The sequence below is a fragment of the Osmerus eperlanus genome, chromosome 24, assembly GCF_963692335.1.
Source record: "Osmerus eperlanus chromosome 24, fOsmEpe2.1, whole genome shotgun sequence".
Lineage (NCBI taxonomy): Eukaryota > Metazoa > Chordata > Actinopteri > Osmeriformes > Osmeridae > Osmerus > Osmerus eperlanus.
Genome location: NC_085041.1, coordinates 5,201,128 through 5,228,823, shown reverse-complemented (window position 1 = coordinate 5,228,823; position 27,696 = coordinate 5,201,128). Strand labels below are relative to the sequence as shown.

The window sequence follows — 27,696 nt, the reverse complement described above, 5'->3', positions numbered from 1 at the left end:
ACAATCTAAATAAAATCCAATTAACATCTATAAGCATACATGCCCTTACGCTATCTGCAACTGTTTTCTTTTTTTTGTAATTAATGCACATGCTCATAGGTTAAGTACGTAATAAGATTAAATGTGTGTTTTCGCCACGGCCTCAGAAATAGGCCCTGTTTTGTGTGGCGTACGGAAACGCGTGACAGGTCCAAAAGCAGCCGAGCGTCCCGTGTCATTTCCTGCCTGGGAATCTTTGTCAGCCTATTATTGGAGCTCCTTTCAAATGCAAGGAGAAGAAGCCCTGCTTTATAATGACACCGTGGTTACCCACGAGCGCTCATTGGCGCCTGTAAAAACAACGAGATGCCTCTTAATCATTAACGTTTTCCTCACACTAATGAGGGAGAGAGCGGGCGCTTACCCAGATCCAGATGAATGCTGGGAACAAAGGAGTTGAGGAAGAACATGACGATCACCACTCCCAGGACAGCAACACACTTGACCAAGAGGATTTTGTCGGTGATTCTGTGCTGTGAGGACAGGAAATAAACGAGAAAATCTTGACTGGAAGAACAGATAATTACATCAGACTCAAAGCTCTCGCCTAAAGTCGGTTTTCGTAGACTAAGCCGACTTCATTAAAAGGGATAACATCAGTGTTACAAAGGCGCCGTGATGAGGAGAAGTGCTTTACGACTCCGGCGAAACGTTGGCAACGTACGACGTGCCAGAAGTTCGGATCACCAGCTCTACCTTTTTCTGCAGCTCCTGAATATTCTGCTCCCAGTTTTGATCCTCCTGTGATATCTGCCTGCGGGAACAGAGAGTCGCGTCAGCCCCGCGTTGCTCATCCCGACTCTGGGCCTCGACCACACACATTCGTCATCCCCCTCCGCGGAACAGACGCTTTCGTCCCTCTCCATTGTAATCACACCTTTATCTCCATTAAGGTTCTTATTGATGCATTTCTCTTAGAGGAGGAAGGGTCAGACGGCTAATTCAAAGGTCATATTTCCCCCGACGTCATGATGAATACGGCAAGCTTTAATGGTCTCATTTCACACAAGCACCCGCTAGTGTGCCCTTTGACCTGCGAGAGAGAAAATGAGCAGCGGGCATGAAGAGAGATGTATTGTAGTGTGTTCAAGGGGCACCGAGGGGGCCATGTATCCTAGTGATGGACAGCCCAGTCTCTGGCAAGATGATCGCTCGGGGCTGCCCGTCTAGACGCAAACACGGGTAGGGAGGGAGGGAAAGGAGGAGGTGGGATAGGATGGAGGGAGGCAGGGAGAGAGGGAAGGAGTTAGGGAGCAAAAGGACGAGGGAAGGAGGTGGCAAGGGAGGGAAGAAGCGAGAGAGGGAAGGAGAAAGGGAGGTAGGCGAGGGAGGGAAGAAGCGAGAGAGGGAAGGAGAAAGGGAGGTAGGCGAGGGACGGAAGAAGCGAGAGAGGGAAGGAGAAAGGGAGGTAGGCGAGGGAGGGAAAAAGCGAGAGAGGGAAGGAGAAAGGGAGGTAGGCGAGGGAGGGAAGAAGCGAGAGAGGGAAGGAGAAAGGGAGGTAGGCGAGGGAGGGAAGAAGCGAGAGAGGGAAGGAGAAAGGGAGCAAAAGGACGAGGGAAGGAGGTGGCAAGGGAGGGAAGAAGCGAGAGAGGGAAGGAGAAAGGGAGGTAGGCGAGGGAGGGAAGAAGCGAGAGAGGGAAGGAGAAAGGGAGGTAGGCGAGGGACGGAAGAAGCGAGAGAGGGAAGGAGAAAGGGAGGTAGGCGAGGGAGGGAAAAAGCGAGAGAGGGAAGGAGAAAGGGAGGTAGGCGAGGGAGGGAAGAAGCGAGAGAGGGAAGGAGAAAGGGAGGTAGGCGAGGGAGGGAAGGAGAAAGGGAGCAAAAGGACGAGGGAAGGAGGTGGCAAGGGAGGGAAGAAGCGAGAGAGGGAAGGAGAAAGGGAGGTAGGCGAGGGAGGGAAGAAGCGAGAGAGGGAAGGAGAAAGGGAGGTAGGCGAGGGACGGAAGAAGCGAGAGAGGGAAGGAGAAAGGGAGGTAGGCGAGGGAGGGAAAAAGCGAGAGAGGGAAGGAGAAAGGGAGGTAGGCGAGGGAGGGAAGAAGCGAGAGAGGGAAGGAGAAAGGGAGGTAGGCGAGGGAGGGAAGAAGCGAGAGAGGGAAGGAGAAAGGGAGGTAGGCGAGGGAGGGAAGAAGCGAGAGAGGGAAGGAGAAAGGGAGGTAGGCGAGGGAGGAAGCGAGTGTAGGAGGGACGGTTCCTTTGGACGGTTTCCTACCCTGTGGTAGGTTTGCTACTTTTAGAAGGTCTCCTACCTCCAGAATGTTTCCCATCTGTGCCAGGTTACCTACCTCAGGGAAAGTTTCCTATCTGTGCCAGGTTACCTACCTCAGGGAAAGTTTCCTATCTGTGCCAGGTTACCTACCTCTGGAATGTTTTCATGGTCTTGCGTAGGAGGCTCTCCAGGTTGAGCACCTTCTGCATCAGGAGGCACTTGACGGCCGTCTCCTCCCGGCTGGCGGGGTTGATGCGCTGGGCCGTGGCACGCCACACACGGATCTCATGTTTGAGCTCTGAGGAGGAGACACACACACACACACACAAGCAGAGAGGGTCACACACTGTAGTCGCAACTGAACCATCTGAATCCCTGACAACAGGCCTGTCGGCATGGCCATGCTCTGACACGTCCAGGGAGGTGGTGGGCGGGGGGAGGGTGGGGGTGGTCATATGGTCCGTGGCTTTGATCCCAATTCCAGCCTCATCTGTCCCCACTACAGCCAGCTGGGAGATGTGTGTGTGTGTTTCGGTTCAGGGTGGCAGGGGGGGTGTTAGTCCTGGGGGCCCTGCAGCCCCCCTGGTGGGATCATCCCCCAGCCAGGTGGCGGCTGAGCACGGCCGCGCGTGGCGCCCCGTGCCGGAGCGAGGACGGAGGCACAGGAGGTGGCGTCCGGCCGGCGCCTGGATGACGGCGAGGGCCGCGGCGAGCGGCGCCTGTTGTCAGGGCGGTTGCTATGTGCCCTTAATGACATCTAATTGGCACAGGAAAAACACTCCTGTTAGCGAATCAACGCAATTACCAATCACGACGGGGAGCCTTGAGCTGGTTTAGCTGTGTGCTTTCCCTTCCTCGGGGGGAAGGGGGGGGGCGCTGGGGATGGGGGGGGTCTCCGAGGAGGGGGAGGGTTTCTATACATGTCATATTGGCTCGGTATTGATGGGTCGCCGTGGAGACCAGCGGGAAACTTCCTGTCAGTGTCCAAGGCACACTATGTCCCTGCTGTCTTATTCAGTGGCGCAACCCCCCTCCCACATCTCCCTTTCTCTTTTTCCTTGTCATCCATCTCTCCTTCTCCTCCTACACACACACACATCCTAACAGGGGTGAAGACAGCAGAGTGACTTGAAGCCTCCTGGGGAATCACCATCCTCAACCTCCTAGAACCTTCCCTGAGAACCTTCCCTGAGAACCGTCCCTGACAACCCTTCTCTGCTTTGTTGGTTTGTTCTACTGGTCTGGAATGAAATAAAAACGTGGTTATGCACATGAATCTAATATTTGGGGGTTGTTGTTATCTAACAGAAGCAGACTGAATCCGATTGCAGATTATGCAAATGAGTGATAATAATACAGCCTACTGAATCACTCTGGGTGGTCGACAACGAACAGCACTGTGGACGAATGACCAAAACACAGAGTGATATTAAAAACAGATAAAAACAATATCATAAAAGCAATGGCCATGTGACCAGACTGGAGAGGTCTGGACTCTCACATACAACACCTAACGTTTATGTAACTCATGTTAGAAGGGTGTAAACTGCTTCTGTGCTGTGTGTGTGTGCGCTAGTGCGTATGTACATCTGTAAGTGCATGTGTGAGTGTGTGTGTGTGTGTGTGCGGGGAGGCAGAGATGAGGTCGTAGCTCATGGTGTCGCCCCCCCCCCCCCCCCCCCCCCCCCTCCCTGGGACGATGGTGCCAGGGAGTGGAGGGAGCGCGGCTGCTCCCGCCGGCTCGCTGTGTCGGCAGCGACAGAAGCGACGTCAGTACCTTCACACTCGGCCGTCTCCAACCACCAGAGGTCTCCATGGAAACGGCGCCCCCAAGACCCTCAACTGACTTTTCAACCGTAGACGGAACGATTGACGGGTCGTCCGAGCTGGTTAAATGTTCTCGGACTCCAGTCTATGTCTGTAGTGTGTCACTTGCCTCATTGTCTTGGTAACGCATATAGTTGAACACGAAACATAATGTAACGTTACCACATGAACACAGTGGACACATCCGTGCGTGTTTAAGAAAGGCACCAGGCTGAAGGGCGTGTGCCATCGTCACCTCCCTCGCTCTCCCATCCCCAGCACAGTAACTCTGGACATCCCATAATATAACCACGCTAGAGGCTGGGTGACCGAGTCATCTGATAAGGATAACGCAAGAGGTGGGCTAATTACCTCAGAGCAGAAGGGGGGGTGGGGGAGGTGGTAGGGGGTGGGGGAGGTGGTAGGGGGTGGGGGAGGTGGTAGGGGGTGGGGGAGGTGGTAGGGGGTGGGGGAGGTGGTAGGGGGTGGGGGAGGTGGTAGGGGGTGGGGGAGGTGGTAGGGGGTGGGGGTCTAATGTGCCACCCTGATGCCCCCACCAGGTGGTGGGGGAGTGGTAGTGCAGGCAACTGCAGTCTAATCCCGCTGTCCTACGGTCTTCGCCTCCGCCGAGCAAGGTGAGCCTCGGTCTGCACGCACGCCGGGAGCCCTGAGCCCTCTTTAAACACACTGCTGAACGCCAGAGAGAGGGGGGCGAGAGAGGTCAGGAGGAAGCCACGGAGAATGAAGGAACGGCACGCTTATTGTAATGAGGGAGATGAGGGGAGCGTGGGGTACGTTCATTGCTTGGAACGGGAGCAGTGGCAGGGGTTTACTGAGCCTACAGGCGGCAGTTTGGTCAAGGGAAGTCAATAAAAGGCGGCCTGGATTTCGTGGATGGCGTTCGGTCCTTTGTCTTTACAGGAAATGACCTTGTAGCTACTCACCCACAATTTCACTGGATTCTTTGTTGTAGAGCTTCTTGTTCCAGTAGAGCATTCTCAGGAAGGGGAAGGAGGTTAGGAGGACCAGGCAGATTCCCAGAAACATGTAACCTGTGAAACCGGCGAAATCGATCCCCTGCAAAACAGAATAAAAACAGTATCAGCAAATGGAATCTTCTGGTTTATAGATAACCGCTGGCAACCTCCCACCCTGATATGTCACGGTTGGAAGGCTGACGGGTTCTTAACCAGAAGCAGGGCTGAAAGGGCTCGATTGATCCACCTTCTCGTCGATGATTAGAACGCTCTACTTTGAGTTTACATTCAAATGCTTCAGTGTTGCACTAAGTCCTTCCTCCCTTTCAGCCTCAACAGGCAATGATGCACAGGCAAGGTCAGGCGCTCTATTTCTATACAGCAAACCAGAATGGAGAATGGGAGTTGTCTGCACACTATCAAAAGAACATTGTTTGCCAGATGTACGTGAGGGGGCAAAAAAGAACACACAACAAAGCAACAGTAATAACAGGAAGTTGCCAATTTCAGCCTTCTAATATGCAGTTCTGATAATCACTGCATCACAAGCTTAGCTAATAGTAGTGGGGTGAATGGTACATTTTTGGTAATGAGGGTCTTTTGTCTGTAAAAAAATAAATAAAAAAAGTACAGATTTAGAACTGGCCCCAGGAAATGGTAGGAGGGGAGTGAGGAATTCGATCAGTCCAGCAGTGGGGTGTTGGTAATTGCATCCTTATAGTTATTCAGCTCCACCTGGCAGAAGTCTGGCAGGGGCCCAGGTCCCCCTCATATCACCCCCCCACCCCAACCCCCCCTACATGGGCAGGAAGGAATAGCTTATCTTGGCGGGAGAGGGGGGCGGGGGTGGTGGAGAATCCTTCGGCCGACAACACGACCGAAGGTGTGGATGTTTGCTACCTTGCGTGACATTATCTCCGGAAACGGCCGTTTACAGGAGATGAAACGGTTCGGACCCTCACGAGACACGGCGACGAGGAGGGCGATGTGGTGTGTGAGGGACGGAGGGATGGAGCTGGGTGGATAGAGAGAGGAGGAGGAGGAAGAGGGGGAAGACTGGATAACAGTGACCTCTACAGGTAGAGTCTGTTCTGAATCCAGTCAGTCAGAGTTTGAACTCTGAAGTGGTTGGTTGGAGAGAACAATAGAAGAGAGAGACGACGACAACAAAACACCTGAACATGAGAAAGGTAGACAAAGACAATCAGTCAGGTGGCTGAGCGGTTAGGGAATTGGGCTAGTAATCAGAAGGTTGCAGTTCGATAAGTGTAAAATGTAATGTAAGACAGGTGACTAACACATGCGGACTGAAAACCACGTCAGTTTGTTAAAAAATAACAGAAAAATACCCCAAGGGGGCTTTGAATTCTCTCCCTATCGACGACAGCCTCCCTTATCTCCCTTCTCCCCACAGGCTGCGCTGTGTTATGAGTTCTTTAGCATCTGAAGGTTACATTATGCACAATAACAGCTCCCTGAAGCCTCCCAGTCCTGAGCCAGCTCACATGCTTCTGCAGGTGACCAGTGAGGTCATTTCCAGGAAGTTCTTCATTAATGAAGCACCAGGCTGAGAACAAAGTCACACCGGCACTCCACAAAGCTGATTGGTTGACTGTCTCCATATATAGATTTTTTTTCTAGAATGTTCCTCTAATTGTGCACTACAGATGGAAGGCTTTCTCTCTCTGTCTCTCCCCTCCTGTTCTCTCAGCTGGGTGCTGTGTGACTCTAAGGCAATGTAGTTGGGGTAAAACTGACGCAAACTCTGAGTAAAAGAGTGAGAAATCCTCTCATCTGTTATTTATGCTCCACATTCAGCTGTGGTAAACAAGTCCCCAAACTACATCCAGATGAAGGAAAAAATGTCCAAAAATGAAAATACAACATAAACACTAGTTGTTTGCGGCAGCTTAGTGTGCGTGCAACACGCTGCGATTGGATGCAAGGCCCCGGGGTGAGGGACGCTCTGATTGGTTGCGGGGTGTGTGATGTCCCAGCATGCATCTGTTGACAGCCGAGATGCTACAGTGGCTTCCTGGTTCAGGAGAATGACCCTCAAATGAGCCAGAGAATGTTTATCTGCCACCATCCCTCCACACGCATGGTCATTCCTCCTGGGACAGCTGCCATGGCAACCGCACAGCTGTGCCCGACCCCCCCCCCCCCACGTTCCCCACGACCCCCAAACCCCCCCTACACAAACAAACCAACAAACCAACTAAAAATGTCCAACTGACATACACACACACACACACACTAGCTGCTGCTCTGTCGCCTGGGAAACCCTGCCATATCCAGCTGTCCAGGCGCGACAGTAGCTGAAGCAGCAGCCACCACAGCACGCACACACACACACGCGCACACACACACACTCCTCACGCACACGCTTTAGAATGTCATACACACAGGGTTTAGGTGAAGTCTCCCAGGTCTGTGGGCGCAGAGCTTTCTATGTAGAGACTGGCCTTTAAAAAAACCAACATTTGAACCCCCCCCCCCCCCCCTCCACCCAGCCCCCTGCTGTGCAGCACAGAGCGGGGTTGGGGGTGGGGGGGTCATCGAGGTTGCCAGGTTTTGCTGCGTGTTGCATCAGGTCTGCGAGGGTGTCATCATGTCTCTCAGAGTCACCGAGAGGCGTCAAGGCTGAGGAAGGACCGCTTCCACCGCGATCAAAGGGCCCGCCGACGCTGCCGACACCGTTCAGCTGAGAGGAACCAGTGAGCACCAGAATGAGGAGGCGAGGAAGCCTTTCACTGCACCTCTGTGATTGGCAGGGCAGTTTCACTGCACCTCTGTGATTGGCAGGGCAGTTTCACTAACTGTGTGGGCTGTTCAGGGTTCTCTTTGTGGCTTTACCTCACACACACACACACACACCTCGTCCTGTGATGATGGACTTTTGCATAGTATACTGATATAAATAAAGCTTATCTCAGGGTACATGGCCAAGTTAATCGTTTACGAACAACAGGACACAATGGCAACAGAATCCTGTCAAAACCGGGTGAGGGGAAATTGCTGAAGCTGGATCTTATTGGTGCTTTGAAACAAAGGGGGGGGGGGGAGCTAAGGGGTAGTGTGGGGGGGGGGTCACACTGTTGTTGCCGTTTTGACAGTTTTAATTCCAGTGATTTATAACGCCGCCACCAGAAATCCAAATCGGTTGCGCTACACTGCCGTTACATCTCCATTCATCACCTGCATATCGACACTCTGCCCTGCTGCCGAGGCGCGCGTGTGGGAGCCCGGGCAGGGCAGAGTGTGGAGCACAGATAACCCGTACATCGTCTGGAAGCGTCCAGGTTTACGACGCCAGGTGGGGTGTTCGACCCAGACGAGACGCTCTTCGTGGTCAGGTAGCCGTGAGTGTGCAGAAACATCCAGAAACATCCGTTTAGACGCTGCTTTTCACCTGTGATCATGCGAACCTGGAGGGTTCTATATGGTACACACAGCTGGAATTGACCATGTTGTTTTTCATTCAACATGCTCCTTGAATGTTAGCTGGTAGCTAATAGCTATCTGGTAGCCAAGATGTGGTTACTTTGCGATGTGGTTATACAAATAATATTGCATTTGATTGGAGTTGAAAAGGTCCGTGGCTGATGAACCAGGGGATAATATTCCAGACAGCTGCAGTACCTGGCCACACAGCTAATCTAAACATGCAGAATCCTTGAAATCCACCACCAACTGTATCATCAAATCAAATGTATTTGTATAGCCCCTTTTACAAGCAGTGTCACAGAGGGCTTCACATACACCCACAGAACTGCCCCTCAACCAACCTAAACCGTAAAAGAACGACAAGGGAAAAAATGGAAGAAACCTTGGGAGGAACAATTCAGTGAGGGATCCCCTCCTCCAGAGACGGTTGGTGACAGAGAGGTGCAGAACACAGGCTAAACATAGTCATACGTCAAGAAAAGTGCCAACGGGTGTCGAAACACAGAAATCCAATGTTCAACTCAACCATGTCTACCCACAACAACGAACAACAACAACCCTAGACACACGTTCCTCCTCTGACCTGAGACCTCCTCCGTGGTCACGCCAACCTAAACAAACCAGCTGTCAGATGCAAGGGCGTACGTTTCATTAAGCATGGGTGAGGACTGTCAATCAGGACATATACCATCCACCGAAAACTGCAAGTCTCCCCCCTCTCCCCCCCCCCCCCCCACGGCAAATCTGTGTGGCTGTTCTTCCATGTGTGCGGGTTGGCGCGGGCGTGGGCGGCTCTCTTTCCTGAGAGCGAAGGGGAAGACGTGAGGTAAGACCTCCTCATCCAGGCCCAAGACATGACTCGATGACTAGCATAGACATCTCTAACGGCGGATCCAGTAGTGAAAGCCGGGAAGAGTTTAAAAGGGCATTTCTTTTGAATTACCTACTGTCTCTGTGGGTCTCCTCTCTGGCTACATACCTCTACCACAGTCCCCCAGTCCCCAATCCTATCTCTGCAGCCTCACAGCCTTTCCTAGTGACCCACCCCCACCCTCCAACCTCCAGCCCCCCACTGTGACTCAGCCCCTGAGATTACAGCAGTGTTAAAAAAAGAAAGGAGGCCTACGTTTTTGCGCAGGTCCTGATTTGATACGATAATGACGTTGGGTGGATCTCCAACAGCTGTAGCCGCCCCTCCAATGTTGGTGAAGATTACTTCAGCAATCAGGACATGTCTCGGATCCAGATTAAGCACCTCGCACAACCTGACCAATCAGAAACAGAGAGGGGGAGAGGGAGGGAGAGGGAGGGGGGGTAGAGAAAGAGATAGATTCAGAAAAACCCTTTAGCTCTGATTAGATTGCTGCAAGTGCAGAAAAATAGATAACTTTTAATTTGATTTGGAAGCACTCAAGCTGCAGTTACTGTTCAGGTCAACCTCAACCTAGGGACTGACAGACAGGCAGGCTGAAAGATAGGCAGACAGACATGTGGACAGACAGGGAGGCAGACAGACAGGTAGGAAGACAGACACAAAGCACACCAGGACAAAGGAAAACATACCAACAGCATAGGATCGCACTGCAGTGGAGAAGATCACACTGGACTTATTCAGCTTGATAAAGCCATTTCTTCTTTAGAGTAAGAGCAGTCTTACCAGCCTGAAAACAAAGTTTGGCTAATGGGAACTTAACGGTAAAGGAACGTCCGCATGTGTGATTCTCCAGAGATATTTCAAGAGTACCGGAGTCTCCGTGGAGAACACAGACCTCTGGGAACCTCTCTAAGGTTCCAAACATGGTCGCTAATTACGCCCCAACAGCTCGCAATGCTGGGAGCAGTTTTTCATCATGTTCCCAAAGAAGTTTCACTTCTTCTCTTAGTTGTATGAGAGGGAGAGGAGGGAAGAGAGATATCAGGTCCCACAGATTCGGCCTAAATAGTTTCATCTCTAACTACAGCATATCTCCTTCAGCTAACGTCGTACCACAAACAGAGTCTGAACCGCAGACACAACACGTCTGCCATCACACGGCCACTTTAACAGTGTCGCCGAGGGGCAGCCTGTGATTGGTCCGGTTCCAACAGCCGGCCCCTCGGGGGGGGGGGGGGTGTACCTGATGGTGACGGGGGTGAACAGCATCATGGTGGTGACGTTGTCGAGGAAGGCGGAGAGGATGGCAGCGATGAGGCACAGGATCATGATCATGGGCCACACCCTGCCTCTGGACAGCTGGTACGCCTGCAAGGACACACACGCACGGGGTCAGGGCCGTTACGGCTGACGCAGCACCACCAGCGACACACCGGTCTTCCACATCTTCAAAGCGTTTACACGTAACGTGTGAATTAAATTATATTATGGAAATTAGTTTTTGGGGGGAGTCGTTATAAACATGATTTGGCCCTGGAAGGTGAAATGAAACGTTTATCAAAGGGTCGACGGAATCTTCTGCATTGCGGTACAAGTTAAATGAAGCTGTAAATCGTGTTGTTGTTTTTTAAGGAGAAAGTAGGACTCCATAAGCGTGGCTGGATCACCCTCTGTGCTGCTCACCCTCTGTGCTGCTCACCCTCTGTGCTGCTCACCCTCTGTGCTGCTCACCCTCTGTGCTGCTACTGTCTCACTTTGGCCACCCGCTATCCCAGTTCTCTCCCTCTCCATGTTTTTTCCCCTCTTCCGTTTCTTTTTTTTTCCCCTTTCAACCTTTTCTTTCAGTTGCAGGAGGGACTGAAAGTCCGTCCTTTTTTTATCTGCGGAAGTGTGAAGTGTCATGGCCGCTGGGCGTTTGCAGGAGGATATTTTAATTTGGAGGCGCTGCCCTTGTCTTAGAGCTGCTTAAAATTCATGAGCCGGCATGATCCCTGTGTTCTCCTGGTCTGGAAGGCACTGCACCTGAAGGACACTTCTGTCTTCCACCACCCCCCACCCCCTCTTTTTTTTCTATTTCTCTCTCTATGTCATTCTCTCTCTTTTCCCACCCTCACCGTCAAGAGAACATTCAGCATTAAACTTTAAGTTGGGAATTTGTTTTTCAAGGGTGGGTGGCTGTGTCCTTGCTCAGGAGGATGTTTCTCCTCAAAGCAGGACAATGGATGAGTTTGAGGACACTCATCCCTAACTCATTTCGGATGATGGATATATACTTTATGGAGGCAGGAGGAACCTCTATGGCTAATTTAATTTAGTAGTTTTGTAAGGGCCTCACTTCCCAGCAGTAAATTCTAAAATAAATCATTTTTACAAGTCCTGTCAGCCAGCGAAGACTGAGGGACGGCAGGTATAAGGACAGACCCTGTGATGGATTGGTGCTTTTGCCTCCAAGCAAAAGAGGAAAAACACAAAAAAAGTGTTCTACCAATTCAGAAAAACATCTTCTAAAACGCATGTCACATTACCCCCACTGAACTGTATTGAAATAGAGGCCTTGTGCTTCTCTGAGGGAGAGTACTGACGATAATGATGTTTTTTGGATCAATTGATCATTACAAAATTGCTTTCCTATGGTTGTTCACCGTCACAGATCTCAAACTCACCTTCACGGCACAGTAGTCAAAGAAACCTGTATCTGAAAAAACGGCCACCAGGATCATCTGGAAGGAAAGAATTGAAGCAGTGTCACTATAATGTCCATCCCGTATACAGTAAATGAGCATTGCAGCTTGTTTTGCTACCACAAATACATGAAGGTGTCCAACACAAGTAAAATCGTGATAATGAACCTGCTGCAGTAAAGTAGCTTTTGAACCAACAGGGTTGTGAAGTATGAACCGAACCTTTGACTGACAGGTCTTGAGATGGTGCGTTGACCCCACTGCCTTGGACAGTTAATTTTCCCAGACAGGGTCAACAATCACTTCCTACAAACAAACAAACACTTCCTATTTCCTGCTCACTTCCTGCCAACGATACTATAATTACCATCATTGAAAAACAAAAGACAAGGACATGACAGGTTCGCAAATAACCGCTGTAAAAGAGCCTGTCATAAATTGAACACCATCTTATCCAATCTGTCCCGTCTCTGACATAAAAAATGAAATGGGAAACATGAATAGAGTATATGATGTAAAGTCTACACTATACACCATCATATGATTAATGTAGAAGGAGACCGTATGAATATTTCACCGCATGAAAAGTTAAACATTATAAATACTTCTTCTTTCATGATGGATATTACCCACGGATGAAGATGTATAGTGCAAGCCTCACCCTCGTTCTCCGAAACACAATCATATTTTTAACATAATGACTTAAAGTAGACATGACTGAAGTGCTCCATCACCTTGAGAGCCTGGATAGTAACACTGTGCAGTCATTTGTGCAGCTAATTCTTTGTACGGCTGTCAAGGGCCGCTCGCTCCTTCTAGAAGCATGACATTCCATCATTTTCCATCATGTTCCTGTTATAAAGCTATTTACCTGCATCACGTCTAACAATGACATTTCGTTTTTTTTCCTCATTTGGTTCTTATTCGAATCTTATTTTTTCCCTCATGACAATCTCTCTCTCTCTCTCTCTCTCTCTCTCTCTCTCTCTCTCTCTCTCTCTCTCTCTCTCTCTCCCCCTCTCTCTCTCCCCCTCTCTCTCTCTCTCTCCCCCTCTCTCTCCCCCTCTCTCTCCCCCTCTCTCTCCCCCCCCCCTCTCTCCCCCCCTCTCTCTCCCCCCCTCTCTCTTTCTGTATCCGTCTTTCTGTCTCGCTGTCTCTCCGCTGTTTTACATCACACTTGATTAGATGCGTTTGTTTCCATGGAGACAGGCTTTTCGGGAACCATCAGGAATGCCCAGACTCGCCACGGAAACAGAAGCCTGAATCTGGGGCAGCAGAGACGACAGGAGGCGGGCACACGCGTGGAAGGCCACCCCGGCCCGGCCAGGCCACAGGCTCAAGCCCCATGCATCTCTCAGCAATGTCGCAGACACAAAACAAAAGCTGGCTTTTCCATCGCTGTGCGGTCTCGGGGCGCGCCGCTGTGGCAGCTAATAAAGATGGGCCTGCCGGACCGGGAGCCGGGTTGTGAGTGACAGGCAGGCAGGCGGGTCGATGGGTTTGAGTCGGGGACAAAGCAGGCGTCAGACACTCACCATCCCAAACAGGAGTGCCAGGGTTTCATAGTCAATCCACTCCACCACTGTCATCAGGCTGGGTCTCTGCAGAACACACACACACAGGGACATTTACATTTAGTCATTTAGCAGACGCTCTTATCCAGAGCGACTTCCCCCGAGGCAAGTAGGGTGAAGTGCCTTGCCCAAGGACACAACGTCAGTTGGCATGACCGGGAATCGAACTGGCAACCTTCCTAGCCCGATTCCCTCACCGCTCAGCCACCTGACTCCCTCAGGGACAGATACACACCGAGATAAACACCACAGACACAGACAGCAACACATTACACACATGGGCACAGACATAGTGTGAGGCTTCCTAAGTCATTTATTGAGTGAGGTTCTCTCAAAATATTTAAATAGGTAATATAACTGTCTATAAATCAAACGTCTTATCAAATGTCTTATTCTAACTGATTTTATGGGGGGGAAGCTATATATGTAAATTTTGGATGTTGTTTTTATGCAGAAGAGTCTTACATCTCCGATGATGGCCAGGGCAGCAAGGGCAGCCAGGGAGCCCAACATGGCCGCCAAGGTTCGGTGAACAATCTGGGGAAAAGTGCCCACAGGATTTAAATGCATTTGTTAATTGTTCTTCCTCAAAGCAACGAATGGAGGGTGAAAGCTTGGACCTCCTTATCATATGCCTCTTACCACCAAACTGTACATATCCTGACCCTTACACAACCCATCACGACCCCAGCTTTTCAAACCCAACCTGTGGTTAAAATAATATCCATGCCCATTCACTCCTGTGGCGAGGATCAGTAGATGCAGAATAGAGCGAGGTAACTCAGGGGTCATTCATAGCACACACACAAGAGGAAACAATGGATTCATTAGTGGTAAAGCACTTCGGATTAAAGCCTTTCCCAAATTGCAAACATAACAATTACTTTCATACCTCCACTCCGTTTTCTCTCTCTTTCTCCCTCTCCCTCTCCCCCCCTCTCCCATCTCTCTCCCTCTCCCTCTCCCCCCTCTCTCCTGCTTTTGCTGAACAGGTGCCTGCTGAGGTACCGGTATCTGCACAAACGCGCTCTCTCACTCTCTTTCAGGTATTCTCTTTCTGTGTCAGTCTCTGTCTCTCTCCTTCCCTTGTCTGTCTGTCTGTCTGTCTCTTCCTCCTCTCCATCTCCCTCTGTCCATCTCTCTCCCCCCTCCTCCACTCTCTCTCAGGAAGACAGAACATCAAGTGTGGTAAGACTTCTGTGGGACCTGTGGAAGGTTCTGGATTCCACACAGTCCCCCTCAACAGTCCCCCCCCCCCCCACACACACACACACCACCACACTTCGCAGAGGACCGGGGGGGTGGGGGGTAGGGATGAAAGTGGATGTGGAAGGTTCCGGATTGTGTACGCCCCCCACCTTTCCCCTGATCCAGCGGGATTTGCCTCCACGGTCATGTTAGCGGCACGCATGATGAAAGACGGGACGAGCGTGCGTGTGTCAGCAGGCAGCCGAGGGCCCCTCGCTGCTGACATCTTTATTTCATCGCCATAAATGCCAGGAAAGTAGGTCACGCCATGTGTAGCACCTATACTAACAATCACCTTGTCATGGGAGGGTAGTTTGTGGAGGGTTAGCAAGGTGGAGGGTGGAGGACGGGGTGGGGGGTGATGAGAGAAGGGAGGTGGCTGGTGGAGGGAGTGTGGTGGGTGGAGAGTGGAGGGAGGTGGAGGGGTGGAGGGAGTGTGGAGAGTGGAGGGAGGTGGGGGGGTGGAGGGAGTGTGGTGGGTGGAGTGTGGAGGGAGGTGGGGGGGTAGAAGGAGTGTGTTGGGTGGAGAGTGGAGGGAGGTGGGGGGGTGGAGGGAGGTGGGGGGGTGGAGGGAGGTGGGGGGGTAGAAGGAGTGTGTTGGGTGGAGAGTGGAGGGAGGTGGGGGGGTAGAAGGAGTGTGTTGGGTGGAGAGTGGAGGGAGGTGGGGGGGTGGAGGGAGGTGGGGGGGTGGAGTGTGGAGGGAGGTGGGGGGGGGTGGAGGGTGATGGGGTTAAGAAAGGTGGAGGGAGGTGGGTAAGAGCATGTCTGAGAGGGCAGGAGAAAGCGTGGTCTCCCAGGCCTGAACCTCGCCCGCGGTAAATGTCAATCCTGCCGAGGAGCGAAGGAAGGGGGAGTGGGGGGGGGTTTAACGAACACCTTCACCTCAGCTTGATATCGCATTTTTCCACCGACTGTATTCCCGGGCGAGCAGTAGCCCTCTGCCCCTCGCAAGCCCTTCTGACAGTCAGTGAGGATGAGGTGAGAGCAGAACACGAGGACAAGGACGGACCGGTGTGAGGGGAGCTGGACAGAAGAGGCGCTACGACCACGAGCACGTCATCAGGGCTCCTGCAGAACACTCCCAGTGTGTGCGTTCGTCCCTTGAACAGCCCCGGGACTGCACAAGGGTTGGAAAAGACAAAGTCTGGAACAGTCTGGAACGTTCTCAAAGGAAAGCAGTTGCGCGGTCTGTCGCTGTCGAATGAAAGACAACGCAACCACGTTCGAAAGGCCCAACCTCCCAATTCAAGCAACATCAGATGGAAATCTGTGTTGGGTTTTTCACACCGGGAAGCTTCTTCTCGTCATTATTACAGTGTTGTCTTTTGATAAGCAAGACAATTACTGTCAGCCAACGAGACAGTCGATCCTATTGACCAGGATGTGCCGTTTGACTCAGAGCCGGGTCCTGTCAATCCAGACGAGAAACATGACGGCCTCAAGCGCCGCTCGGATTCAATCACACGGGATCCGAGGCAGTTGAGAACCAGAAGCCTTCAGCACGTGCGATTTGCGGGTAATTATAACAAATACATATAAAAGAATAATAAAAGTTGTTTCATGACAGGCGTGGGTCCAAAGGGAACAGAGGACGATTCCCATTCTTCTGTGATGGATGGATGGCAGGAGGGACGACGGGAGGAGTGGGGGTCGTTAAGCACACAGACAAATTACAGTTAATGCTTCCTGCATCTCTGACATCAACCACGTGGATCATCGCTTATGTAAAAAAACGGTTACCATGGACATGGACGGGCCAATCAGACGTCCTTGCCCCGCTCTCTGAGTGAGAGGGAGAAAGAGCTGGAGCCCAGGATCCCCCAGCAGAGGAACACACCGCCCCCTAGTGGCCACATGACGGAACTGCTCTCCCCAGCAGATGGGGACAGGTCGAAACAGCCTTTTGTTTTCTCTCTCCTGTTCTGCCTCATCCTGTCACTCTGCCTAAAGGGACGGAGGATCCTGAACTCTGGATTGATTCGAGCAGTAAGGTTGGTATCTGGTCGAAGGAGAGAGGCATGCGAGGTCATTGTCCCTGGCCTGACCAATGGGCATCCAGCAGCCTTTGGTGTTGCAGCCAGACCAGATTAGAGGCTTTCACCTGTGATGGATTAGAGAGCTGAGCCCTTCTATTTTAACCTAGACACACACACACACACACACACACACACACATCAACATACACACACACACACAAGCTCACAAAATCAAACACGCACACAAACTCATACTCACAAACGCACGACTACATACACATGTCCACACACAAAATTACACACCTACACACATATTGCACATACAGTATTCCGGCAACATAAACAGGGCCATTCAAGTCTAAACAAGTATATATATATATATATATATATATATATATATATATATATATATATGATACCTATTGATATAAATAGGAAGTGTTTATAATAGGCGGGCGGCAGAGATATTTCCGAGCACCCACACATGCAGCGGAGCTAAATATAGCCCTGTGTGGGTGAGCCGGTAAATAAAGCAGCTGTTTGACTATGTAGGCAGTCTCTCTCCTGGGCTAATGAAACCCATCTAACAACACAACTGTGACTGCAGCTGAACATGACTGATCTGAAGGATGTGTAAAATACAGAGCTATGCTTACGAGGACGGAGCGGGGGAGGGAGGGAGGAGTCAGGAGAGGTCAGGAGAGCTCAGACTACCTCAAAGATGATGAGCACGTAGACGCCCGCCAGGATGGCCCCGGCAATGACCACCTGGGTTTCCACGGTAACGAAGAGGGACTGGTGGGTGATGGAGAGAGGCACCACCTGGGTGTCCAGGAGGAAGGCCTGCACGGTGATCAGGATGGGCTCGCTGGGGGGGGGGGGGGGGGGGGGCACACAGAGCCACAACGGTGTTTGGTCAACTGTCATCACTGTCTGAACTGTCATCACTGTCTGAACTGTCATCACTGTCTGAACTGCCATGCCACTGGTCTGTACAACTAGCTCCCTGCTTGGGGGGGGTTCCTGGTGGAGCGCTGACCAGATAGGTCGAGGACTTACCGTAGGGACCCGGGTTCGATTCCTGCCCATCCTGTATGTCTATCCTTCTCTCTCTCCTCTCACCTTCAAGTCTCTCTCTAACTCTCACTATCCAATAAAGCAGAAAATGGCAAAAAAAAATGCATCTTAGAAGAAAAAATTAAGAGTTACCTGCTCAACATCTCAAACGTTCTGGTTGTGAGTATCTGGTTGCTGCGTTCAGAGTGGAGGGGTATGGTCCAGTTATATAACACCTGTTGGAAACGATACGTTAAAATAGAATCCTAGCATTATCATAATTTCTAAACCAAAAGCAAGGTTTTCTGTTTTCCGAGTTATGATTTGTGCAAACCTTTAACAGTAAGCTAATTAAAATGGCCACCATGAACCTAACTCAAACGAAGCACAAACAAGGTGTTTTGTATGTTGTGATAAATGATGCAATACAGTAGACCAACATAGCTGCAGAGCTATGTTGGTGTTCCAACACACCTGATTCAAATGAATGGTCGTTAGCAGGCTTCTGCATAACTAGATAACGACCCATTCATTTGAATCAGGTGTGTTGGAACAGGGAAACATCTCAAACATGCAGGACAGGGGGTACTTGAGGACCAGGGTTGAGAACCACTGATCTCAAACATGCAGGACAGGGGGTACTTGAGGACCAGAGTTGAGAACCACTGCTCTAACATAAGTCATGTTCTCTGGAATAAACCCCGTTTGTGCAACGGACTCCCATTCTGCAGCTGTCCAACCATAGAAATCAAGCATAAGGAAGATAAGAAACCTGATCTCAGACCAGTCGACAGGCTCCCATTCTACAGCTCTTAAGGCCTTTGCACACTGAGTCCGAAATTTGTGTCCGAAATGTTCGCACGTAAAAAAATAAATTTGACCTCGCGTTGTCCATTGCGCTTACACCCTGCCTCTGAAACTTGGACTGTCCAAAAAAAGTTCGGATCGGGTTCGATTTTCGGCGTTTTTCGCATCCATAGCCAGCATTTTGAGAGTCTTTTGGGCAATTCGGAGCAACCAAATTTTTTGGCTGACGATTGTGCAAAAACGCATAAAAAAAATTCTCAGTGTGCAACGAGGCTTTATTGTATAACCACAGCAGTGAGACACAGGGAGTGCCTGAAGCTGATCTCAGACCAGTGCAGCGACCACAGCGTGGTCGTGGACGTATACCTGCTGAGCCCGCCTCCTCCTAGGCCCCGCCTCCTCGTTCTGCTCCACCTGGATCAGGATGTACTCCTGATTGGTCAGATCAACCATCCCTCCAACAAAGGGCCCGCCCACCTGCAGCTTTAGCAGGGCGTTGTCACGGAAATCTGTCAGGTTCATTGCTACATGGGGGCAAACTTGGTTAAGAGAAAGTTACACTTGAAGGTTGCTTATAATTGATTTGTAAATGAGCTACATTCTCCGGTATTCAGACTGACAGGTGATATCCTGAAGGGAGGTCTGTCTGACCTTGGGGAAGGTGTGGTGTACATTGATTAATGAGGTGGTGACATGAGGTCCCTCACCCCTGGGCTGGCCATGTAAGTAGACACTTAGACAGAAGCCAGGCGTGTACATATTAACCTGGTAGCCCTACAGCCGTCCATACAATGTACATATGTAGTACGTGTTGAATGCAGAATGCATACAGTTGGGATCTAGCATTTCACCATATAACCACCATGGAACGTCAATAAACGGGCGCAGACAGGTTTGTATTGGCCCGCTTATTGGCCCGCATACTGCAAAACGCTATGCTAGAAAGGTATCCTGGTATTTTTGATGAACTCTACAAGACATGATATGAATTGGGAGAGTGAGATACATAGTGAGGTATTTTTTCTGGTGTGCTAAATAGTCTAGTGGTACAGGGATGGAGACGCAGCCCAGGAACTAGACAGAGCCACGGGCACCAGAGCGGAAGGATACAGAAGCTCTCTGTGGAAGACACAGCCAGCATCTTCCAGGGGTTGTCTCGATCTGGGTACATGCTGAAGAACAACTGAAACCAAAACATACTTGGAAGTCACGTTTAATGATCCCTCCCACCACTTCAAAACGCTTAGACAACACAGCTTTCCTCACACGCTTGTTCTATTCCACTTGGGCTAACATGAGATGTGGAATGAACCGGAAGGTAATTTATACGTTGAATAAATGTATAATGACACAGTTTTCCGATGGGAAGCTTGCACTTGGAATTAGGTCACGATGGATCTACTTACAGAAGACAGGACAACTAAAGTAAAGATGCAGGCGACCTTGGAGTTCCTGATGCAGCATCTACAAAAGATAAGAATGTTTTAGGAACAAATAAACCTGTAAGACATACCAGACAGTCCTCTGTGATTTGAGTACTGTCATGTGACCAGAACGTGCTTCGTCATGTCTAACAAAGCAGGAAGAAGGCCTCAGCCTTCCGGAAAGTTCCAAAGACATTCAGCAAAGTCTTACTGAAATAACAATATGAATTCATATTTCTAATATCACAATTGCCGCAATGCTGTTTCATTATTCACACACACACACACCATGGTGAGCGCCCAAACTGCACCCGGGTGAGTTCAGTAAACTAAACAGCGGGACTGGAGAGCGAGATCACCTCATGTTACTGGAGAGCTTGAAGTTGAGGTGTTCCAGAGCGTCGCCCTTCTCCGCGTTGGAAGACCGCGACAGGGACAGGCTGTTGACCTCGCTCCCCAGACGGCACCTCCTCTCCAGCTCCGTAGCGCTGCAGTCCCATGGCTCGTCTCCACCCCCGCACCCACACCCTGGGTCCTGCAAGGTCCTGTCTCACACACACACACACCAACCCCCACCTCAAGTCGGTGAGCTGTAACCATGACTACGACACCACGATAAGCAGGTGGCATGGGCTGAGTCTTAATTCTCATGAGATTCAACCACGTTGTGCAAATGACACGGTCATCGTGTAATTCAAGCGCCTTCCATGATGATATTTCATGCGCCGTTTCATTTTCAGCAAATCTGTGTTATGCAAGCGATGCCAGATCTAGGACACGGGGATGACAACTGATTTGGGGATGGAGGTATGTCAGAAGTGAAAGGTTTATGGCAAGGCCGTAGCCATGGAGTCAACATTGGGGGGGACAAATTCAATTTTTTATGATAATTTCAGACAGCGTGCGTAGTTGCCTGTCGTAGCGTAGCACATTTATATTTTTATATCAATATACTGGGGGGGACATTTTGACCAGATTTGAATATATGTATCATGATTACAGCCTTGGTTTATGGACAACAAAACACAACTTTATTGGATTTTCTCCCCCCCCCCCCCCCATTAGGTAACATACATCTGGTGCAGACCCAGGCCGAAGGGCTCACCTGTCCTCGTGAGTGAAGCACAGCAGGGGAGATCTCTCTGTGTAGTTGGTCTGGCTCCCTTTCCCCTTGAGGAGATTCACCATGCTGATGTTGTGCCTGCAAAACATGGACACGTCCATCAGCCCTCACACTTTCACAGCAGGAGAGGGGCCTGTTCCCACCTTCAAAAACCTGTCTAAGAGGGGAAGAAAGAGCATACTCAACTCTCCAAGAAATGTATTCAATGAGAGCTTAATCCATTCTCATTATATTTGTGTATGTTGTGTATATGTTTCTACTCAATGGGAAGTATACAGTACTGATGTACATTCACATACTGAAAACCATGAATACATGCAAGTTTGTTTTCTAGTAAGTATACTTTATTTTGATTTATTAATTTTTTCACTTGGGTGGGATCTTTGATCCTGACCATCTCTTAGCCGCTCTTCTGCCCATTGGCTATCTGCCTCGTCAGTCACACAGGTTAATACTGGCGCTCTATACACAATGAAACCATGGTTACCTTACGCTCTCAACTCACACTGGTGTCTGTGATGGTTTTTAAAGACACACCCCTCCCACGTCGTTCTACGTTTATGTAGAGTGACTACATGTGAATATCTGGATCCACATTTCTACAATATAGGTAAAAGATATTATCTTAATAGACCCCTAAAACTGACAGAGCTTTAAATTCCTAATCTCTAAAACAAGCAATGTCTATAAAGAAAAATGCCAGTCTAGTCAAAGCCTTGTAGCTTAAAGTATTAGTTTAACAAGGATAACAATGAAAGTAAGCACCCCATAACTATATACAAGAATAGTAAAGAATGTGCCTTAACCAATTAACTTAACCAATGAAGTTGAGAAATATGATTTTCTAATTGACAGAGCAGAATATACTGATTTGTATTTTCCAAAAACATGTTTTTAGGTCAGTCCTACATTTAAAACCATACATACTGCTACTACAACCCTGTAGAAATGTTTGGCACAGTTCACACAGCAATCAAGAGATACCAGATCTAGGACACAGGAAAATAACTGATTTGGGGACAGTAGGCAATTCTGCTACTACAGCCCTGTAGATATGCTTGGGCACAAATATTGAGCTACAACTGTGAAATCACAAACCCGAAAGTGAAGTTAGATTAACATTTTACGAGCCATAATGACGGACAATTAAATTGCCTCTGTTTTGATCTGATCACCCTGAAGGGCTTTCATCATCTCTGTCAAAAGGTCTGGTATTGCATGTGAAGCCAAGCACATGGAGCGTTTTCTCCATAGACAGGGCTGTCTTCCTTCCTGGAGACCCGTTTATGGACAGCACCTACAATGTGTGCATTACTAACGGTTGTATATTACAACTTACAGTTGTAAGTATACAATTTAACTCTACAGGTCCCTATTTGGCTGCTCCAAAGCATTGAGGAAAAGCCTAATTGCATGTTCTGACACGATTTATATTATTTTCGAATGATTATAGCCAAGGGAATTAATACTAATGTGTTTTGTGTAAATTGTCAGATGCCAAGACATTTTTACTAGATGTCTAGATGTTGTTTCCTATGGAAAATATTAACAACAACCAACAACTAATAGTTGTCGTATAAATGTAGACTACTGGATGAACACACTACAAAGGCTGATTAGCTGTGAACCGAAACTTTGCACCAGGATAACCATCATAATTCTCTAGTACTGAAAGGTTTGGCATTCTGAGTGAAACAAAAATTCCAGCGTTTAATCTCAATAAAGTCACAGCCACAGGCCTGAGATTAGCAACCCTCCTTGATCACACGCACACACACCACACACACACACAGCCCCACACACACACAGCCACACCTAAACGCACATCCATACACACCCATAGACACACACAGAGCCAGCTGCACCAGGAAATCCTCCTCTTTTCCACATCAGCTCCCACACAGGAGGAAGTTGTGCTGTGACAGGTGGAGTGAGGATAACAGGATTTAGCATGTGAGACACAGCCCACTCACATCTCTATCCACCCACTGTTACATCACCGCATCATTTAGTCCCTACAGGGAGAGAACAAATCTTTTGGATAACAAGAATCTTTTCATTGTTTCCATCCTTTGCCAGTTTGATTTTTTACACCCCCAATATTTACTTTGCTTCAACAGCTGTCCAACATTTGTGCCTCTGTTGAGGATGGATGGTGGAACACAAACATCATAAAAACCCTTTAATGAGACAAACCAACAAAAGGGACTGACCCCTCTGGACTAAACCAGAGGGGTCCAATCAGAAAAGAGCCTGTGAGTTCTAGTGAGATCGAACCACAGACGTCCTAGCTCTGGGACGTGGTAATATCTGTAGCAGGGCAATATTAACAACAATAACTGAGACTGATTCGTTTTTTCATACTGAGGCCCGTAGCTCCGGTGCCTAGTATGCTGTCACGGCCCTGGTCATGTCTTACCCGTCGTCCGAATGAAAGCCCTCAGTGTGGATGATGCAGTGCCGGGGGGGTGGGCCCGTGGCCGCCTGCTGCTGGAGTTTCTGGGCCTCCCTTCGCCCTGACATGCCCTGGAGCAGACGCAGCTCGCCAAAGTTCCCCGCCACGGCCTCCACCGACCGCAGGGCCGCCCGCCCCTGGTGGGCCTGGCTGGAAGGCTGGGACATCTCCAGGGTGCTCTTGTTCTCCAGGTACATGCTGAGTCAGGTGTGTCAACACCAAGCCTGAACTGAGAGGGAGTGACAAGAAAAAGAACAATTTCAGTCGGTTCCAAAATTGTTTCGATTTGTAGGAATAAACAAGTGGTTTTGAAAGCTTGATCTGACAAAGAGAAGAACAATTAGTCCTATAATTGGATCCAAAAGGAGACAGACAAAATTTTAAATCCCTTAGAAGACAGTTACTAGAGTTGCAAAGAGAAATTTAGGAATGTACGAAAATGAAAGGGAATTCATTGGTAATTTGGGGCAATTTATGCAAACTATCAAATACAAACATAAATATAAAATGTTGCTTGGCAGAGAAATGCAAACTCATACCAAAAGTTTTTTTTTGACTTTGATGTTTTTCTGATTAGAACTTGAATCGATTATTTCATTCAAATGTTTGGACTGGATGTGGTCCTTGGGCTCAAATGCAGTAGTAGCGTATGTAGTGTTTAGGATACTACTAATGATCTGTGCGTGTGATGAAAACACAGTGGATTCAGGGGGCGTTGCCTCAATAGCCCTGCAGTTGTGCATGTGATTGAGAAATGCACAGGGTAGAAATTGAACTGAATTTGCATTCAATGTGGTTGCTTTAACAAAAATGATGCTGCAAGATGTCCCCCCCCCCCCCCCAACTGGATGTAAGTTCCCTGTTTATAGACTATACCTGCAATTTTGCACACATTTCCATTTTATTCCCATTAATTAATTCCCATGTAAAGTTTCCAACTTTGAAAACTCCCGGAATTCTGTAACTGTCAGTTACAGAAATAACGTAGCCTAAATTATTATTATTATTTAACCAGGTGACTGGATCAGTTTTGAACACAGCTCAGAATCACCACTAATCAGGTGCATTTCTTTGTAATAGGTGTGTGAACATGCACTTGTTTTCAGGGGCCTCTCCAGACACGCTCGATATGAAGGGATTAGCCTGCTCACCGACCGCTGATGCAGCCTGGAGGCTGGCTACAGGCCAAACCCAGACACATTGCTTGACTATACTAGCTAACATTCCCTCTCTCCTGCCCTGGGCCGCTCCCTGAGGCCGGCTGTGGAGCGCAGGGACACATCCGTTTGAGAGGATCTGTGGCGCAGCTCGGTTTGACCTCCTGTCCTGGACTGACTGGAGATTTAAGACCCAACGTCGGCTGCTGTGCTCCAGGCCAGCCTCCTACCAGCTACACTAGCCGGCTCGGAGGTAGCAGTAGCGGTAGTGAGTTTTAGATGAACTGGTAAGGGAATAAAAAACCCACTGGGTCCAGCTTCCATGTCATTCCCTAAGCGTTTGCATAGCCTACAAACAGTCACCTGTGTCTGTTGTTCTGCCTCTGTCATATTCAGTCGAGCGTGGGAGATTGCGTTACTGCTCTCATTGTTGTGAGCAATAACGTATAATAAAACATGTGGACACCATCAGCAGTCCCTTGACTTCACAAAAGGGATTTGCGTTCACGTGCCGAGCTATAAGGTCAATATGGTCACCCGCGTGGGGAGAGCTCTTTTCTTTACCGTGATCTCGCGAGGAATGAACAAGGGTTTATATAATTGGTTTAGCTAACTACAGAGAAAATGACTGAGGATCAAATCGTAATTTCCAAACTGTCAGTTAGAGTTGCATCAGCATGAGTTCCTTATCCTTAAACATGTTAGATGATGCCCGTCAGATATGCTGTGGAATTACTACGTTCAATTTGTTTGAGGAGATAATTACATTAGCCTACCGCAAGATTGGCTTTGTTTGATGCTGAAGGCTAATCATTTCATGTAAACCCTTTTCCTAGTCATCCTGTTATTTACATTTATGCATTTAGCATACGCTTTTATCCAAAGCGACTTCCAAGAGAGAGCTTTACTAAAGAGCATGGGTCACTGATCATAACAACGAGATAGCCCCAAACATTGCGAGTAGCCAAAACATGAAGCATACATTGTGGAAAACCAAATAAGTGCCAAAGGTAATCTCTTATTTCCTTGTGGACCATCAGACACACATACACACATCCAATCCGCCTTAGAGGTAAGGAAAAGTCACGTCACAACTTGGTGTGACATCTTTTTACATAACTCTGAGCTTAACCTGCGTTCTTCATCTGTTTCCTCATGACTACTTTTGTTTCATGCTTGTGGTTTGTGTGTGTGTGTGTGTGTGTGTGTGTGTGTGTGTGTGTGTGTGTGTGTGTGTGTGTGTGTGTGTGTGTGTGTGTGTGTGTCCATAGAGAAATCAGGGGCGGTGAAAATAGTGACAACATGAAGTTCCTGCTGTCTTTCTGTACAGTTTCAAACTTGTGAGAGAGATGAAGATCAAACAAGTAAGTCTACACTGTTAAAATGAGAGATTAGCTCCATCCATTGTTTCTTTTGTAACCGGATTAATCTCAAACTCAACTGAGCATGCCCAAAACAGGCCACTGGATAGTTACTTTTTACCATGCATCCGGATTAAATGTTACAGATAAATGCCCCAAGAGATCCACACCATGCAGGTGTTTGTTTAGATTCCATTCTGTAACGTTGACAAATCAAACACATCCCTGTTTAACGTTTAACCTGCCTTGAGCTAATCTTTAAACACGCATGAAGGAGCCGCGTAATCTCTGTGTTTGGAAAGTGCTGCCCAGCAGGCAGGCTGTGGTCAAACAGGAACCGTCAACAAGCTCCCAGAGAGTTTTGAGGAAGATGACTGACTGAAGAGGCATAATCATTCAAGCTACTTAAGCGCTTCGATCACATCTGTGTGTCTCTGTGTGTGTGTGTGTGTGTGTCCGCTCTGGAAGGAAAGAAGAAGAGATTGGTCCGATGCTGAGAACCACAGAGGTGATGAGGTAATTCTCCGTCATTCCTAATGTCCCTAACCTACAACACTCAGCTCATTCATTCTCTTGTGTACCCCCCCCCCCACCCCCATTAAAATAAAAATTAATAATTTGTAACCTTTTCTTTGGACCTCACAATATTTATCTCATGTATTTTTTAAACAAAATAGGAAATCAAAAAGGATGATTATGAAAAACGATATAAATAAACAAAAAACATGACAGGATGAAGAAAGTGTCCCATCTCTTCTGCATATGATAACAAATAAAAACCACTTACTTTGGAAAGTCTTCCCCGAGAATCACAGAGGATTTTGTTGAGGATGATAAGGGTAGATGATGGTGATGATGATGATGAACGTGACTTGCTGAATCGTACGGTATCTACCTGGGTACTCCAATTTAAAAAAAATTGACGTTTTCAATTTGTGGAGACTCGTTCGTGCAGTATGGAGTGTGTCTGTTGCTTCTTGGAGTCTGCCTGGCCGGTCGAGTACTCCCTCTGCACCAAGATGGAAAGAGAGAGAGAGGGAAGGAGAGAGGTGAGGTCTAGCTTGAGGAGAAAGCAGTGCCCTCAGTAAGCCGTGGTGTGTATCTGGTGGGAGGGGTGTTCCTTCTCTCTGAGGAATGCTGGCCTGGGAGCTGCTCCACATCAACCCTCTCCATCTGCTCCCGCCCACCTCCAACACCCTCTACGCCCCTCTAATTGCCAGGCTTTCAGTGTCAGACACACAGCTAACTCCCCCACACCTTCTCACTTACTAATACATGTAATGGCTAATTCATTTATAGTATGTTTACACGTGGGGACTAAAACACAGGACTCAGGAACATCCAGACCAAGACCTCATGGCAGAAATCCAAAGACCTCAAACCCTGACACACACCCACTCTCACAATCAAAGGTCAACAGACAGCAAATCACTTTTCACTGGTCAGAAACGTCTTTCCTTGGGGATTTGAAGTAAGTAGGATGCCTTC

The 27,696-nt window shown here is 48.9% G+C and overlaps 1 protein-coding gene across 2 annotated transcripts in view; it reads right to left on the bottom strand.

Moving 5' to 3' along the window:
• Window positions 1–27,264, bottom strand: part of oca2 (oculocutaneous albinism II) — a 52,753-nt gene extending 25,489 nt beyond the window's left edge. The window contains exons 1-18 of one of the 2 annotated variants that reach the window (XM_062450963.1): window positions 26,996–27,264; window positions 23,655–23,914; window positions 21,218–21,313; window positions 20,472–20,657; window positions 20,095–20,152; window positions 19,799–19,871; window positions 19,055–19,212; window positions 18,035–18,117; window positions 17,540–17,693; window positions 14,067–14,138; window positions 13,563–13,628; window positions 12,010–12,066; window positions 10,590–10,714; window positions 9,599–9,737; window positions 4,993–5,125; window positions 2,393–2,540; window positions 736–793; window positions 404–512 (exon numbers count right to left, since the gene is read on the bottom strand). In XM_062450963.1, coding sequence (XP_062306947.1) covers window positions 404–512; window positions 736–793; window positions 2,393–2,540; window positions 4,993–5,125; window positions 9,599–9,737; window positions 10,590–10,714; window positions 12,010–12,066; window positions 13,563–13,628; window positions 14,067–14,138; window positions 17,540–17,693; window positions 18,035–18,117; window positions 19,055–19,212; window positions 19,799–19,871; window positions 20,095–20,152; window positions 20,472–20,657; window positions 21,218–21,313; window positions 23,655–23,887 — 1,948 coding nt within the window. In that variant the 5' untranslated portion in view covers window positions 23,888–23,914; window positions 26,996–27,264. Of the gene's footprint in view, window positions 1–403; window positions 513–735; window positions 794–2,392; window positions 2,541–4,992; window positions 5,126–9,598; window positions 9,738–10,589; window positions 10,715–12,009; window positions 12,067–13,562; window positions 13,629–14,066; window positions 14,139–17,539; window positions 17,694–18,034; window positions 18,118–19,054; window positions 19,213–19,798; window positions 19,872–20,094; window positions 20,153–20,471; window positions 20,658–21,217; window positions 21,314–23,654; window positions 23,915–25,026; window positions 25,111–26,995 lie in introns of those variants that run through there. The other variant, XM_062450964.1, reaches the window with a different exon arrangement.
• Window positions 27,265–27,696: the final 432 nt, after the last annotated feature.